The 18108-nt window shown below is 43.8% G+C and overlaps 1 protein-coding gene across 1 annotated transcript; it reads left to right on the top strand.

The window, feature by feature from the left end:
* Positions 1-12382: 12382 nt before the first annotated feature.
* LOC139299598 (prostaglandin E2 receptor EP1 subtype-like) lies at positions 12383-17549 on the top strand. The gene is made up of 3 exons (XM_070922412.1): positions 12383-12620; positions 14194-15117; positions 16472-17549. Exons 2-3 carry the CDS (start codon positions 14242-14244, stop codon positions 16745-16747), a joined length of 1152 nt encoding a protein of 383 aa, XP_070778513.1. The 5' UTR covers positions 12383-12620; positions 14194-14241; the 3' UTR covers positions 16748-17549.
* The last annotated feature ends 559 nt before the right edge of the window (positions 17550-18108 follow it).

Genomic DNA, 18108 nt, shown 5'->3' with positions numbered 1-18108 from the left:
TGTAACACTGACACACTGATGGCATCCTGGTCCGGCTTCCTCGCAGTGGATGTGCTAGTCGTGAACTGGGCTTTTTTCAACTTAACCCGTAGCCCCCCCCCCCCCAAACTAATGCTAGTTAGTTAATGCTGGCTTGAAGCAACGCTCGGGTACAACTGTAGGTAGCGAGCTGGACATGCTAATGTTATACTGTATGTGCAGGTCCAGTTCCTTACATTGCTTTCAATTGTTAGTCACCATTGTAACAAGTATTGTAAAAATACTTTCTCTTGACATACGTCTACCCTCGCTGCGATCCTTGGCCTGAGGCTGTGGAGAATGCATCTCTCACCGAGCTCCACAGTGGCCAAAGAAAAGAGGTGTTGAGTGACAACTCAGACCCTCCCTTGTTTATCTCTGTGCATATCTGGGAGCGAGGCTCCCACTAGAAGTCCTGTTATTAACTCTGAGTTATTGTGCTGCAAAAAGAAAAAGAAAACCATGAAGTGAGCTGGCGACACAGGGACAGTACGGACTGCAGCGTGTATCTGAAGTGGCTATTGTCCTCACATAATGAAGCATACATTTGGCTCTGTTATCTGCTTCCCCTGGCTTCATAAAATGAGGTTACACCACTCAAGAGTGTACAGTACACATGCTTAACAGCAACTTAATGTCTTTTATAAAATAGGATACACAAGCTCTTTTTCATGGTTTTCATTTCAAAACCAAAAGCATGCATATGAGGTGATCAGAATCAGCGTTTTTGTTTTTATGTCAGCATGAGAAGACATGATGTGCAGCCCATGTGAGGGAGCACTGTCTTTTCCTCTGACAATCCTGAAGAAGCATTTGACTTTGTTTAGATTCCAAAGTGTAAAGACCGCGATTTATGGAAATCCCCCTTCCTCACACCCCAGAGTGTGAGGGATTCCTCTTTCCAAGTCCTGTTTATGCTTCCAGTAGGACCGCGATTTAGTGGTTTGTTTGAATGTGTTATTTTTCCTCCAGGTTACAGTCTTTCGATCTTCTCTCTGCCTGGTTTCCAGACAAGGGTCCACTGTTCTGGAAAACAGCGGTGTTGAAAATCATTACCTGAAAATTGTTTTCTCATATTTGACTCGGAGCTCTTCCCGTCATTTGGGTAGCGTTATCGCGGCAATCCTTTCTGAAAAACCATTTGCTTGATCAATAAAAGGCCACGATGGCGACTTCCTCTGGTGTGTGATGATGGGGCAGGTTGAATCAGAAAGCATGATCTCATCTAAAAGGCATTGGGCAAATGACCTCACTCACACCCTGATAGACTCTGAGACATGAGTGGATGTGCTTATTTGCCAGTAAATAATATCTGGAGGCGACAAGCAATTCCCCTTTGGGACTGGAAGCTGTTAAAACCATGACAGGTGTGTCTCAGATTGGGACGGTTGACTGAAGCTCCACATTTTCTGCTGAAAATCCAATAGAATTAAATTCAATTGGATTGTCTCAAAAGAGTCACTAGTGGATATACAAGTAACATTTTAGCCATGCTAGCATTGTGTCTCTATGGACAGCAGCGTCGGTCGGTCGTTCCACCACTTTGGTCCTCAATATCTCAATTGCCATGACTTTGTACCTTCATGGTCCCCAGAAGATGTATCCTAATGACTATAGTGATCCTCTGACTGCCACCAGCAGGTTGACATTTTTTTGGGGGGGGTTTTGTGAATGTCTCCACAGCTGTTGGATGGATTGTCATGACGTTTGTTACGGACGTTCATGTTCCCCTCCGGATGAATGTAACAGCTTTGGGTGATCGATTCACTTTTCATCTAGTGCCACCATCTGGTCAAAATGATATTTTCCATAAGCCTCAACTGCACTTTGTGTTAGCAAATGTTACCATGCTAACATGCTAAACCAAGTCACATGCTGACATTAGCATTTAGCTGAAACGTTGACGCTTTAGAGATATTCACCTATAACAGCACATCCCTTACCTGGTTTTTATTTGTTTTATTTATCAGTGAGGCAAGAGTACATATTCTACACACTATCTACACACTATGAACTGTTACTGTGCAAATGTGTGAGGTGCAGAGACTGCAGACACTTTCAGCACTAAAGTGCAAACCTGTAACTGAGCCAAAGGGAAACAAATAGGAGATCTTGGATCAGTGGATGGCAATTGTCCATCCTATCTGACAATATACAGATAATGTACCGTCTCTCTGGAGTCCGAGCATTCGTCTTCAGCCTCACACATACCAATGCGGCTCCATCATGATAAGATCAAAGTCACATCTACGCTGCTAGGTTCAAAAACATGAGTGACAAATCAAGTCCCTGCAGCTGCTGACAACCTTGTTTGCAGCAGCATCCTAAACTGGAACAACAGGCACTCAGTCAGTGAGTATTTGAGCTCTGGGCAGATGCTACCACATCAACAGCGGAGCCTGTCTTCTTGTCCTCTTCTGTCAACTTCTTAACTCAATTTCAAAGAGGGTTTGTGTGTGTGTGTGTGTGTGTGTGTGTGTGTCCATGGTCTTCATGCTCCTCTGTGTTGTTAGTGTAGCTCTTGGTCCTCTGTAAATAACACTATGCAAATAGGACATCCGGGAAGTGTCCCAAATTGTTGAGCGGACCATGGTGCTCAAGGAAAAGAGCAGTCCCCTGAGGGAGGCCCATTATATTTTGGAGGTCAAGAGGAAATTGCAGCAGGTGATTGGGTGAATGTTACAGAAACGAGAATGATTGCAAATCAAACTGTTTGACATTTCAAGGAAAGGGAGAGGAACATGGAGAGATATTATCTTTCAATGGTGTTATTGTTTTATTTTGTGTCAGCGGGGACTCTGTGTCAGACATGGACAAAGAATGACCTCACATCACAGGGGGGCTGCAGCTATTTGTCGTGTGAGTTTCTATACAAGCTGGACTTCGTAATTCACCCCCATGTACGCCATTTCATAAACGTGACAAATGACCTCCATAATACTTACATCAGCTGTCATGCACAAACATATGCATGACAGCTTATGTAGGCACTCAGTGATTTATGACCACAGGCCCGTGTCAGTGCTTTATTTATTGTGGTTCAAGATTTGCTGTCAAGACATGCACTAGACTGAGGATTAGTTTGTGGGTGAGTCGAATCCTTCAATAAACTTTTTCAGTATATCAGTTAGTGTTAGTTAGTTTTGCAGGGTGAAGTTTGCTGGTGGGAATCACGCTCTGCCTGAAAATATTGGCAAAAAAACTGTTGTCCACCTTTTACTGAAATCAAATACTTTTATTTATTAATTACAAAACAAATCTGAGCCCCCGTTATTGTGAACTGCATGTATGAAGAATGATAAGCTAGACAGGTGTAGCAGCAGGACGGCAACTAAGGGGGCGGGGGTTAGCGAGAGCCGCTGGTGGAGCAACACACCAGTGTCAGCATTATATTCCAGCTATTGGACTTTAAACCTCAACAGGTTGCAGCCTTTTAATCACTCACATGAGTCGTGTTTTCACGTCAGCATGCAGCATGTGACTTCTTGAAACGACTAAAAAATTTGATGCAAAGATTAATCCGAGTCTTCCGCTGCGACGGGAAGCGATAGAACAGATAGAGGGGCGGTGTTGACGTGCTGCAGAGGGAAGAATCTGCAGCATCTGGTCTCAATCGAGGAGGCCACAGGCAGGAGAGAGAGAGGCCATTACTCCCTGGCTGGCACTGTGTGAATGAGGCCTTTAAGAGAGGTTTGGACACGTGAGCCAAAAACAGCCGCTTCAAACCACACTCTGACATTTAAATTAGTTTTTGGCCACGAACATGTCATGCTGCCACACATACACAAACATTTTGGTAGGTGAGTGAGTGTGGCTCACACACAACAACATTCCAGTGTATATTTGGTGAAGAAATTGCCCTTCTCGCTGCAGAAGGACCGTCCCTGTAAAATTTACGTGGAGCCATCAGCAAACATGCAAACTCAGCAAAGGATGCTGCCGTCAAACTTCTGAGAAATTTAAAGTTGAAATTATTTAGAAGTCATACTTATGAGATAATTAAAATGTTTGACATTTTAGATCATGATTGTGAAATAATACGTCTGCATTATTACTTTTATGTAAAAAACAAAACAAAAAAAAGACATTATGTAATTATTCCCAATTTTGACTTTTTGGGTCCATACCATTTATTGATTCTTTTCTTTTCTAGGCAAAAAAAAGTGGCCTACCATACAGATGGTGAAGATTACCTAGAAGTTCTCTCTGTCTGACACATTTGACCGGTAGCTTTGGTCTGTAACAACTCGACCACAAGGAAATCATGCTCGTCTCTGTGGGGGTTCTTGATTGGTGTGTGTTTGTGCAGTCTAGCATGCATAACACACGAGCTAATAACATGGAATTTATAGACTAACTGTAAACTAGATAATTACACAGAATTGACTTCATTCGCAATGTATTGATTTATGCTGCAGCCTGAAGAAGACGAGCAGACCTTTGCTGTGCCTGTTATTTGGACTGTATATTGTGAATAACAGAGCCTCACTCTGCCTGGAGGTGAACAGGGGTCGATGCTGACTAAACCTTAGTTTAAAAGCTCATTTAAATCAGCTCCATTTCCATCTTCATGCCTGCAGATCCTTCTCTTGTTCCTCTGCCATCCTTTTTGCGCTCTTCTAGTTCATCCAGATCAAATATACTGTATGTGGTCCAGATGGTGCTCGACATGAGCTGGAATAATTGCAATTCAACTTTAAGGGTGGTAAAATGGATTTAGTCTGAATATTTTGTTTCCTACAAATCCCACATACATTATGTTACTGCTGTCTGTTGTCCAAATCCTGCCGCATATTTTTAAGTTGTGTTCCTCCTGACTTCCAGGCAACAATTGTGGTATGAAAATCAACTTGAAAACAAACTCCACAAGTTGGCTTTTATAGCCTGCTAAAATGGATAGAAACCAAAGACAACCTAGGAGGCGCAGAGGGGAACATTTTCAAAAATCCAAAACACTGATATGTTTGGAAAATGGTTGGCAGGATTGTTAAGTATATGTGATTTGTGGGAACCGGCTTATAAACATGCAAAAACACTGGAAATTTCCCTTGGACAGAAATAGCAGACCGTTTAGCAAACTCAGGTCTAAAACATGCGATGCACCTTCTTGAGACTCAAAGGTATGAGCTCAGTTTATGATACGCAAGTGTGCATGTGTTGTTGTAAAAGGAGTCTATGTATTCGTAAATTTGGCCCATTAAGTGTGCTGATGTGGGGCAAAGTGGAGGCAGTTCCCATTTTGCAGTTTCCCAGTAGTTTCTGATGTTTAGTCAAAACAAACCATTTAAGAGTCGATAAGCGGAACGCGCACTGTGGCAAAACGCTACCATTTAACAAGCTGCGTCTGTGAGCCCCGGTGTGCCCCCTCGCCGGGTGAGGTTTACCGTGCTGAGTGTGTTTCCATCGAACATGAAAGACCAGGTTGATCTCAAGGCTGGATTTCAACAAAGGGACCTTCAGCTCGCTGCAGAGCACTGAGAACACGTCGTCCAGTTCATTGACTATTTGTGAAGAAGTTGTGAACAGTTTATACAACTGTACAACTCTGTAAACAGGGGCTCACGCTATTGCACAATTTTACAGAAGAAAGACAGAAATAAGACAACCACGCAAACTGCTCTGTGAGGCTGTACTTAGCCACAGTGGTGCTTTGAGCTAAATGCTAATTCCACTATGTTAACATGTTCACAATGCCAGGAATGTTTACTATCTTAGTTCAGAATGTTAGCATGCAGGCATTTGCAAATGGGAATGTCCTGGGCTTTGAAGATATTTGATCATAAACCGAATGATTGGACAAACTGAAATATTTAGCCGATGACAGTACGAGATGAAAAAGTCAGGGGATACCAGGGGTATCAAATGGCAATCCATCGAATAGGCGTCTGGATATTTCAACCAAATGTCAACCTCATGGTGGCGCTAGAGCAAAAGTCAGGGGGATCACCAAAGCCAGTAGGATCCAGCCTCTGGGGACCATGAACGTCTGTACAAAAGTTGTCAAGATATTTAAATCTGGACCAAAGTGGTGGACCGGCCGATGGGCAGACGGACAGATAGGCGTTGCCGTTCCCAGAGCCATGCGGCTGTAACCAAAATGCCCCTCCTAAAACAACAACAACAGCCAGCCTTCTCTGTAGCGGTGAAGTGACCCACACTTGTGTTTCACTGTTGTTCTTAGAAGTAATGAGACATGACAGACAACACAGCTGGACATGCACCGAGCACTGAGGGTTGTTTTCTCACAAATGAGACTCGAAGAAATGTAGCTTCTCTACGGACTTGAAGCACCATCCGTGTGTCGCCGCAAGAATCTGACAAGTTCATTTTTGCATTTGGATTGAACAAAATAAATTGCATTATGATTCTGACTGTGTGACATCGTCGACGCAAACTATTTGAATTCATAGATGATCTCTAAGCATGTATGGGTTCCACAGAAGTCATTTGGGTCTTACATAATATAAAACACCTGGTCCAATGAGACCTGATTACTAAACTTTCCCCTGTGTGCTCTTTCTGAACGGCAGTCTTTGCTCTGCTATTATGTTTGACTTGTGTTGACAAGCTTTGCGGCCCTGCACACCAGGAGTCCAGCAAGGGACTCGACTCCTCTGTGGAAAAACTGAGGGCAGAGAAAAAAAAAATCCTAATCACCCAGGACAGACAATTTGGACTTCACAAGTCTTCTCATAATTTCCTAAAGGTCTCCTTTTAGCTGTCATGGTAGGTCTGATGAGAAATGCCAGCATAAACAGAGGATCTGGAGTCGAAATGTATAAACTAATATTCTTTATATTCCTCGTTGTTTTGTAATGTGTTTTCCCCTTTTTACGTAACATGGCACTTTCTAAGAATGTAAGATATTTCCAAAAAGCAAATCTGTGTGTAAAAAAAAAAAAAAAACTTCCAAGCTGCTGTAACCAGTGGATCAAATGTTACGCGTAATATTAAAGTGGTGACCCGTAGCGACGAACCCACAGAGAACTACCACCTGTGTCTGTGGTTCACTCAGTGCTGCGCAGTTTTAGCATCTTTACGCTCATTGTTTTGGTTTTACAGCCCGCAACTTTACTGTATTGGTTCACTCTCATCGCTCTCATAGGGAAGCATTTAGCAGCTAGAGATGCAGATATTTCCATCAAGAACTGGTGGGGACCAGCTCCCTCATCGGCATGATAAAATAACAAAAACATAATAAACATGCACTACAAAAACAGAAAGGTTGCTATTCTGCCGTAGCCGACCCCCATTCATACCAGAGGAGAAACCGAGATAAGTGAAAATACCAGTCAGTGCAATGTGAAGACAGCTATGGGCAAGGGCAAGTATGAACAAGATTAATGTCACCGCCTGGAGCAGAGTCTGAAGATGCGAGCCCAGCTGTGACGTTTAAAATAGCTCCCACTCACCACATATCGGTGTGCGTTTTAGAACGGGAAAGGAAGCTGTGAGAAAGCCCAGTGTTTCCCTCCTCTGAAGCAACAGTGGTCTGTAAAAACACTGATACATGTAGACTTTCCATCCATCAGTGAGCGTGCATTTTTTTTTTAAAGCTAACTTTGTAATAGCATGTAATGATAATGAAAAATGACTCAAATAAAAGAATCCACATAATTAAGGAAACATTTTTAGAGCGCTGACCGGTAAACTTGAACTTTGTGCGTCAGAGCAGGACATTTAGGAGTCGTTGCAGCAGACACGTCCACTGGGCATTGATGATGCACATATCCTGCAGGTTTACCATTACATAATCACCAACGCCACAACTGCAGAAGGCCCAGGCTGAAATCAGACAGACTTATGCATTAGATGGAGTTATGCATCAAGGTCCTCTGCAGCGGTGACTTCTCTCCCTCTCTGCGGCTGACCTTTCCACAGTGATGCAGCCTCTCTGGCACACAGTGGATCGAGCCTCACATTCATATTCGCTAATGGAGTTTTCATTTGATTTGTACTGTAACTGAATGATAAGTGGCGACCGCTCTTGTGCTGCGGCTATTTCACACTTCGGCGAGTCAAGGAAATGCCCATTCATTACGTACGCCTGGTGAAAGACAGGAATGATAATGTGAGCAGCTTAGTGACTGCGGAGATTATATAGGCCGAGCCAGGCGGACGCGATGGACGGGAAGCAGAGCACAAGTCATGGGAATGTGTTTGACGTGTTTGAATGTGCAAACCCAATCTTCCAATATTTACATGGCAAGTGCGTCAGCATGCAATGAATAATGGTGGCGTTTTAATCCTGTAATGACTACGGCGGTAATGACATGTTGCCCCCCCCCCCCCCCCCCCGAGGAGCCTGACGGAGAGGTCAGCTGAGACACTTTGCAGCTTCTGGTGAGATTAGAAACAAACCAAATCTATGCTGAAATAATGGCCGCGCCTTTTTGACCAATCAGTTACCAAAGAGAAATAAATTTATTACACATCCAGCAGATACGGAGCGACATTAGCGTTCATTTGGAGTCATGTTTCTGGCCACCCGGTGAATGTTATTATTATTATTCACTCTCCTTTTAGCTCTGCTTTTGGTCTCAGGTCACAAAGTTGCAGGCCACAAAACCGAAACGATTAGCTAAAAGACGCTATGAAGCCAAAAGCCTGGAGCTCGAGCGGAGGGCGGTCGGTTGATAACTCTCAGTGGGTTCCTCACGACAAGCGAGCCTTTTCATATCACACATTGAATCCATTGTTGACATACAAATATTGATCAGTGCAGCTTTAAGGTTGGAAAAATGATCTTAGTTCACCCTGACAAGATCATATAAATTCTGTACGTCCTCACTGAAGATATGTGAATGTGAAATAGTCACCCATGATCAGTGTCAGCACGCTCACCTGCACTTTATTTTCACTATCATTAGGCAGTGCAGTGCATGGCGTGAGAGGCAAGTAATGGGTTTTTTTTTTGTGTGAGTGTGATGCAAACACACTCCCCGGGCCGGTGACCGTGCAAATGTGTTTATGAGATGCAGTGTGTACTTGTGCATGAACAGACTGCGCGCCGGGTATGTGTTACTGTAAGTTCCCATGCTCCTGCGACAAACAGAAGCGAGGAAGCTGCGGTTTGCTGGTCACTTGACGGGGGCGTCTCGAATATCCCACGTGTTTAAATCAACTCCCCAGGTTCCTGAGCCTGCAGCTGCCTGGACGACCCCCTTTGCTGCTGTTTTTATTTTGTTGTTTCTGTGATTATTGTTTTTTTTTTTTTATCTTGTACATTTTTGTACATGCAGGACAACACACGATTAACTAACAAATACTGTTTGAAACTGAGATATTGTTGGGAGGGTCCATGGAACATATTAATAATGCCGGGGAGGGTCTTGCTTATTTAAAAAGTGAAACATACGTTTCAGCCCCCCTCCCCACCTTAATAATTTTTGTACAGTCCCTTATTAACCCACAGAGATTTGTGTTATTTTTCTTTTAGTCAGCTTAAAACATACAGTATATCAGAGGAATTGCAATTCATGAGATTGTTTGACCAAAGAAAACCACAAAACTGTCAAGTTAAGTCGAAGCGTGTAAATTTGTTTTAGTAATCTACCAATGACTCATATTCAGCGTGGATTTAGGGGAAAAGGGGCACAATACAAAAGTGAAATGAGGTCACATACAGTCGTTTTGCAGACTTAAACTACATTTTATCTGATTAAAGACCAGAAAGAAAAGAACTCTCTGACTTCTCTCCTCTCACAAAGACCCCGCAACCACACTGCCGGGAAGACCAGAGACACACTTTTTGCCGTGTGCGGTCAGTCGAGGGGTGATTAGGGTCAGCCTTTACAGGACTGTGTAGGCGGCCGAAGGTATCCCCATCCGAATGAAAGAGCGAGACTTTTCTGAGATACACGAGGGTCAAAAACCGCTGAAAAAAATCCAGCTGTGCCTATAAAGACAGGCCATTTAAGACGTAATGCCAGAGACTTTGCAACAAGGGGAAACAACAGTCAGCTCAACCCATTATCAAGGCTTATATCTATTTGATCAAAACGCACTTTGCCTGGGACAGTGAACAATTGATTGTATGTAAGAAACAACAAGCATGACACGCATAATTATACAAAAATGTCTGGACTAAAAGCATGTAATTATGAGGTTTTCAACAAATAAATCCTGGAATTTTTGAGGCTATTTTTTTTTTTTTTTTTTTTACAGAAATGCAGAGCATGGTGTGACAAACAAACTGCAGCCAGCCGTATCTGTCCAGGCTGCCATGTTCTTCTGCTGCTGTGGATTATTTGAAACTGTGACACAGAGGAAGACCTGTCTTATGTTAGACAAACAGTCAGAGGCGCGGGGCACTGGCTTTTGGATGGACACGATGGCCCTCAGGAATAAACACACAGATTTTCCTGCAAGGCCGGTGCTTCTGTGGAACTGGTGGCTGTGTTTTTTCTGGGTCCAGGGCAGTGCCATTCAGCCAGCGGATTCCTGTGTAATGAAGTGAGGCATTCAAAGTCCAAAACCTGGACAAGGTTGGTGCTCCTTGGGGCCTCTCAGTCAGGTGGGGGGTGGTTTTCAGAAACGTTATTGTTCAATTGATGTGTGTTGCTGTCCAGTGGAGTGTACAATGCAAAACCACTCGTAAGACTTATTTACAGCTGTTTTGGTGTGTGGTTTCCTGTTTTATGGTGGGTCCCTTTGCAAATAAAAATATGCAATCAACTTGGCTACACAAGTAAATAGCATCCATGTGGAGTCAGGATGCAGCAGCAAAGTCTGAGAAGCCATCGAGGGTGAAGCTGGCGACCGTCTTTCCATGATCGTGTCCACAGACAGACTCACACAGAGGTGGAAAAAGTTCTTCAAAGCCAAGGGATTCAGTCAGTCAGCAGTCTAAACATATTTTGGTTTCTATTGAAAGTGTCTAAAAGTATTGTGAAGATGTGTTTTTACGTCTAATCTGAAATGAACTCCTTTTGTGGTAAAATAAAACAAGGTTGTTTTTCCATGCGAGTTGTTCATAAAGCCTCAAGAGGAAAGAAAACAAACATTTTTGTGCGGCTACCAAAGAAAAGAAGCTGAAGCTTTTGTGTTAATATAAAACGGCCCATGATAAGCATGCCTCCCCATTTCGTTTTGCAGAGCAGACTTGCTTCCTGCCTCCTAACCCTAATGCCCCGTCCTCTCAGCAGGTCAACTCTGCTCTGCCGTCCGCTTCTTTTCCATTCATGAACGCCGAGGTTCTTCCGTTGAGCCAACTCAGGTGTTAATCGCAGCCAAGGCTCCAGGTTTTACAGCCCAGCAGACTGACAAGGATGCATTAACCCCGGCTAATACTGCTGTAGCTGCACCTGTCTCTAATGGCATGCGGCCTGGCTCTTTGGCAGGCTTTACATGCCTGCAACGGGCAAATTCAGTCTCAGAGTTTAAAAACACATGATTCTACTGTTATGACATGAGGTGACAGTGAAATAAGAAGAGCCCTCGCTGGAGGAGGAATTTCAGATGACTGCAAAGACATGCCTGCTGACCGGTGATGATGGGGATCTTTTCACCATCTGACACTGCAGCCTTGGTAGTTTGTACATTCATCCTGCGTGCTTATCACAAAATGATACTGGGGTTTTACCAATTTGAAAAAGTGCAGTGTGCTTTTCCCTTCCTGAGGTGAGGCCTGCGGCATGAAATCCTAATCTCCCCAGCAGCAGCAGCAGCAGCAGCAGCAGCAGCAGTCAGGCCAGTCTTTTGGAGGACTGGAAAACCATTTGCAGTCGCAGCTGCACATACAGACTGTGACAGAGATGTTTGTAGTGGCGGGAGCGCAGCTGGTTTGCATTGATGGGAGCTGACCACAGGGCCGTTGAGGCTGTTCAGATGAGGCTCAGCAGAGCAGGGGAGTGTCCTCGTTTCTGCAGAATTAACAAACAAAGGGACAGGGGAAAGCGAGTGTGCAAAGCAGCTTGAACTACCTGAAGTCAGTCCAGCCAGCTTTGACTTTGAAGAGTCCAATCTGGCATTAATCGGTGCAGACTGGGACTCCTTCTGGTTTCAGCTGCTGTGATATGAAGTCATGCTTGTTTTAGTTCAAAGCTACATCACTGCTCATAAAAGTGATGCTCAAAAGGAGCTTTTTCCCTGCAGCCTCAGGCGGGTCTGCCCTCAGATTTTCAACTGCACAGGTTGTTGTTGTTGTTGTTGTTGTTGTGGGCTTAATATCGAAGCCCCTACATCTCCTGATTGTTTGGTGAGGTGGAGTCAGGGGCGAGGCGGCCGGATTTTAAATATTCATATCCCGCTGTGGGGTTTCTCTGAGCGGCACAGTCCCTGGTGTCTGCTCCAGTCAGGAGTCACCGCCGCGAAGACGTTGCTGGCTTTCACTGGCTGAGACGCCCAGAGGCCGTGCGGGCGCTCTGCAGCTCCGCCGTATAAAAGCAGCCAGCTTGCAGTGCGAGGTAACAGCGGACATGCTTGTGCAACGTTACTGGGAGGCTGCCCGCTCTGAGGAAAGAGTTTCGGCGTGTTTGCAGAATGAGGAAACACTTCAGAAGGTGTCACAAACAGCCTGGATGTATTTATTTGAAGTAGTTATGACTAATTGTCAGACTCAAAGTGACCCTGATCGTCTCCATGGATTTCTTATTTCTGAGGTAGGTTAAAGATCTTCCATGTAAAAGGACAAATGGTTTTTTTTTTTTTTTTTTAACGTTAACTTTGGTCAAAAAATACTCACATTCGATGTTCAGTTTGGATTTACTGAAACCACTTGTGGTCCATTTTAAAGCATAAAAACATTTCACAGACAGAAAATTAAACTACATAAATTGTGATAGTTTTGAAGGGCGATGCTCCTTTAAACAGGTGTATTGTTTGGCTGTTATCATTATGTGTGTGTGTGTGACATGTATGTATTGGCGTCATTATGTTGAGTCCATGCATCTTCAAACAAGACACATTTTATTCATGTTGATTTGTTGATTAGTCATCTGCAGCATCTCCACCATCATTCAGATGATTCATGGGGTCTACAGCTGATTGACTGTTAATGACACAGCTTTTTACAGATTCCATTTCACACCAAAGGACAAAGTGATCGGCAGGCGTTTTAAACATGGAAACAATTCAAAGTCATTCGAATCATCTGCTTGTGTCGTGCAGTGTGGTTGCACCCGTGCACAGTGCAGCCTGGCTGTGAAAACTAACAAGGGGAAGCTCTCAACTTTGCATCACAGCAAGCTGCTCAGAACAGCAGGAAGCAGGACAGTTATTCAACACCACTGTTTGTTTTTTCTTTTAAATGTTGTCCAGTTTATCAGGAAATTATCTTATTTTAATTCATGTTACTGGGCGCTGACAGAGTGTTTGGCCCCTGACAGGATTCACATTGAGAGGAACTTGTTGCCTTGATAAGATTGAACTTTCCCGTCGTCTTAGCAGCTGCATCTTTCTTTAATACTGCCAAACAATATTTAAAAACCCCCTTAGCATGCAGTTATCCCTTTTCAGTTCCCCTAAAGTGTCTTTTAGACTGGAAAATCCTCTTAGTCCACACTGTCTCTCATTCAAGTGTATCTGATGGAACACAAACTCTTTTGACTGCAAACAAATGTGCATTTTGTTTCTCAGTGCCCTTGTTGCACAGAGTATGGATTTAATGATCTAATGTAGTTTTATTACTGTGGCTGCATGGCTACAATACTTTCAGAGGAATGCGTACACTCAGTGCTCAGTGTCAACAGAAACTGTCCGAACTTGTTCAGACTTTCCGTGTTGTTTCGTATGAAAACACGCGTGAGGCTCTTTGCACCCGAGGGCCAGTTTGTCGTGTTTTACGGTTGAGTCACTTTGTCCTGTAACGGTAATGAAATGCATTATTTGAACTTTGGATATAATATTTGAAAACCTGTTAGGGACTGTATGAAAATGATTAGGTGGGGAACGGGGGCATAAAAAGGGGGAGGGTATTATGACTTTTCTTTTGTCTGAAGGCAGCGTAGTTTGACTTTTCCAGGGAGAGCAGGGTGAGTCTTCGGGATCATTTACTTTTCACCCCCCGGATTTATATTCTATTTTAGCCTTCCCTTGATATAGCCTAGCTAATAGTTACATAAATAGCTACATCACTGTTATGCAACTCAGTCATTGTGTTGGTGATGTGACAGAAAATCAGACATACATCCCTTATCAGTCAGCATATTGATCCAGTCTTTTTCACCTTCTCAGTATTTTCTCAACCAGAGGAACCACATCATGGCCTAGAGCCCAGCGGTGATGCTGGCAATGCAGCACTACAACTCCTCGGGCATTGTTGCCTCTCTTCCCCTCTCTAACCACACCCCCATGGTGCAGGAGCCCGAGGTGGAGGCCGTGGCACATAATGCCACCCGTCCACCGAACAATCCCACGGCTGCCGGCCTCACCATGACCCTGGGCATCCTGTTCAACGTGGTGGCCCTCATCATTCTCGCCAAGGCTTATAACCGCTTCCGTCGGCGGTCAAAGGCCACTTTCCTGCTCTTTGCCAGCTCTCTGGTGGCAACAGATCTGGCTGGACATGTTATCCCTGGAGCCCTCGTGCTGAGGAGATACTCAGCAGGCACTGGGTCCGCAGCTGATCCTGCCTCCAGCTTTAGGGGTGATCCTGCGAACCCGGACGCCTCTTGTCTGTTTCTGGGAGGTTGCATGGTGTTCTTTGGCCTGTGCCCTCTGTTCCTGGGCTGTGCCATGGCTGCTGAGCGTTGCATGGGCGTCACCAGGCCTTTGCTGCACGCCCGTCTGGTGACCACAGCGAGGACAAAGATGGCACTGGCCCTGATCTGGCTACTGGCTTTATGTGTGGCCCTTTTACCCTTCTTCAGCCTGGGTGCCTACACTTACCAGTACCCGGGGACTTGGTGCTTTATCCGGGTGATGGAGGGCACCAGAGTGACAGATCTGGCCTTTGTGACGCTGTTCTCTGGACTGGCTCTGAGCTCTCTGGCCCTGGCCTTTGTGTGCAACACCATCAGTGGGATGACGCTAGTGAGAGCCCGGTTAAAGAAGAGGTCCTGCTCCCAACGCCGCTCGGCCAGGTCCCACGACACTGAGATGGTGGTCCAGCTGGTTGGCATCATGGTAACCTCCTGCATCTGCTGGAGCCCTCTGCTGGTGAGTATGGGGCAAATCATTTAACAGACATTTAATCACAAATATAGGCATATTTTTATGGAATTAAATGTCATCATATTGATGTTTGAGTTGCGTCTGATTTCTCAAATCAGACAGAAAGTTATTTTAGATCTTAGGACATCACAAATAGCTTTGAATACTTATCTGAGTGAAATTTCTGCTCGCTGATTGACTGTTAATGACACAGCTTTTTACAGATTCAATTTCACACCAAAGGACAAAGTGATCAGCAGACGTTTTAAACATGGAAACAATTCAAAATCATTCGAATCATCTGCTTGTGTCGTGCGTGTGGTTGCACCCGTGCACAGTGCAGCCTGACTGTGAAAACTAACAAGGGGAAGCTCTCAACTTTGCATCACAGCAAGCTGCTCAGAACAGCAGGAAGCAGGACAGTTATTCAACACCACTGTTTTTTTTTTCTTTAAATGTTGTCCAGTTTATCAGGAAATTATCTTATTTTAATTCATGTTACTGGGCGCTGACAGAGTGTTCGGCCCCTGACAGGATTCACATTGAGAGGAACTTGTTGCCTTGATAAGATTGAACTTTCCCGTCGTCTTAGCAGCTGCATCTTTCTTTAATACTGCCAAACAATATTTAAAAACCCCTTAGCATGCAATTATCCCTTTTCAGTTCCCCTAAAGTGTCTTTAAGGTAGGAAAAATCCTCTTAGTCCACACTGTCTCTCATTCGTTTATTCCATTCTTTCATGTTTTCCATGAGTGATGTTTACATGGAGTGAAATATTAAAACGCAAGACTCCGTTGTTTTTATGGCTGCACCTTTCTATCAAATGGAAATATTCTGCACGTCTTGTGCATCCTTTTATACTAATTTCCCCAAATTTCAGTCTGCCATATTTAGTATCTTTGGAAACTGTACAATCTTTATCTGAGTTTAAAATAAATATCTGTGGGTTTGAACAAAGTTATACTGCACAGCATGAGTTTGTAATAACCCACCGCCGGATCAGTGAGGTTTTAGATGTTAAACAGTAGCTATTATTGTGTAAGCGATCTTTCTTTGCACACAAAGGAAATAAATGGACACTTTATTAACTGCATTGATACGGCAAAAGTTGTTTCCATTATTTTGTCATAGATTTGGAGCTCCTTCGTGTCACACTGCATCCCAGATTCATCAGGGTGTGAGCTTGAAAAGGATGCAATGCAATTATAACATGTTTGCAATGACGTATTAGCAAAAAACCAAACCACAAACATCTCCTTATTGCATGAAATATTAACTGACATTTACTTGCATATTTGTAGTATGGGTTTCTTAGCTGATACAGGATGAACCTAAACTTGACTTGTCTTTTGTTTTATAGATCTTTGGACTGATGTCAGCCGCACGGTCCTACAGCGGCTCACTGAGCAGTGACAGAGACACTTACAGGGGGCTGATGGTGACGGGTGTCAGGATGGCTACCTGCAACCAGATCCTGGACCCGTGGGTCTACATCCTGCTGCGACGCGCCATCCTCAGGAAGATCTACAGTCTCACTACGAGGCAGGCCAGCTTCAAGGGAAGCACGTTCTGCTCTGTTCGCTGGGATGTCAGCTCCTTTCAGAACTCCGAGAAAAAAAGTGTTAGTAAGATTTAAAGGCACTTATAGAGGAGGAAAGGGGATTTGTCATCTTTCGCTCTGTCACCTGACAGCGGGATTGCCACTGAGCCCAGCTGTGTATCATCTGGGTCAGAATTCAGTGTTAAAAGGTCCCAATGAAAAGAGCTTTCCCTCTTGGCTGATAGGAATGAGAGCCACTCTGGTTTGTGTGTAGAAAGTTTAAGTGTTGGGATGCAAAGTGGTTACAAATGGGAACAACTTGTTCCAGATTTGCAATGTCACTGACCAGCTAATGATAACCTCTTGGGTTGTTGTATGTATGAGCCAGTGTTGCACTCCAAAGGGGAAAAGCCCCAACTCGTTATAAACTGCTAAAAGTGGTTATCAGAATGCAACATGTCCCATATGCAGGACATGTTTGCGTGGCAGCCTGTCCTCTATGAGAGCAGATGTAAACAAAAGGAGATTAGTATAATGCGTTAACTTTTTGTTGAAGTGAAGACTGTATCTAGTCTTAAAAACAAACATCTCAACTCAAAAGTTTTGTCTGTTAGTTTTGTTCTCTGACATAATTTAAAAGTCAGTGACTTGTGTAAACGCTCACATAGGAGAGCAAAAGAAAAGGCTGTGCTTTTACCTCAGCTTGAAGATGTGAAAAAAAAAACACCCTGTGTGTATCCAATGTAGTGCTGTGACATGAATGTGAATGTGTCTTTATGGTGTTACCGTTCCCCCCGTGCGTCGAGGGGACTGAAGTGAAGCTATGTGTTGCAAAAGCTAATTGAATGTGATGTTAAGAAAAGGGAATGTAAAATGATATAATAAATGGTTATCTGTTCGTGTTTCATCTCATTCTGGTTCATAATTAATGTCACATGTGTGGGCTACAACTTTGTCAAGCTGAGGTAATGTTTCTTATATTCATCTATATTGTGCACGCGTAAGGCAAGGCACTCTCAAGTCTAGTCTGTTAGCAGCCGTTTAGCTTAGCATAAAGACTGTGATCCACCAATACCAGCACCTCTAAAGCTAATTTACTAAAAAGTTATATCTTGTTTTATTCAGGCCACATTCAGTGACTGATATCTTTAACTGGACACGCTCATTTAGTAATATAGGTTCTTGTTTTTGCATTATATCATGCCTTTATGTTCTGCGTCGGGCGAAGAATGTGTGTTTTTTTTCTCACTCTCAAGACAATACACACAAGACACAATGAACACAGGCTCTGCTATTTAGATCCATGCAAGGCTGTGGTTAAAATGTTCAGTATCAATTTTCTCGGATTAATTCCCACAGTAACTCTCAACACCTGTATGAAATAAGAATATCCTGGTGTGGTATGATGTGTCAATGATCGTGTGTTAATCGATGTGATCAAAGGCAGGCCCCAAAGA

Source organism: Enoplosus armatus, chromosome 17 (genome assembly GCF_043641665.1).
Source record: "Enoplosus armatus isolate fEnoArm2 chromosome 17, fEnoArm2.hap1, whole genome shotgun sequence".
Taxonomy (NCBI): domain Eukaryota; kingdom Metazoa; phylum Chordata; class Actinopteri; order Centrarchiformes; family Enoplosidae; genus Enoplosus; species Enoplosus armatus.
The sequence above is the reverse complement of the archived record's forward strand: the minus strand, read 5'-3'. Positions and strand labels throughout refer to the sequence as shown.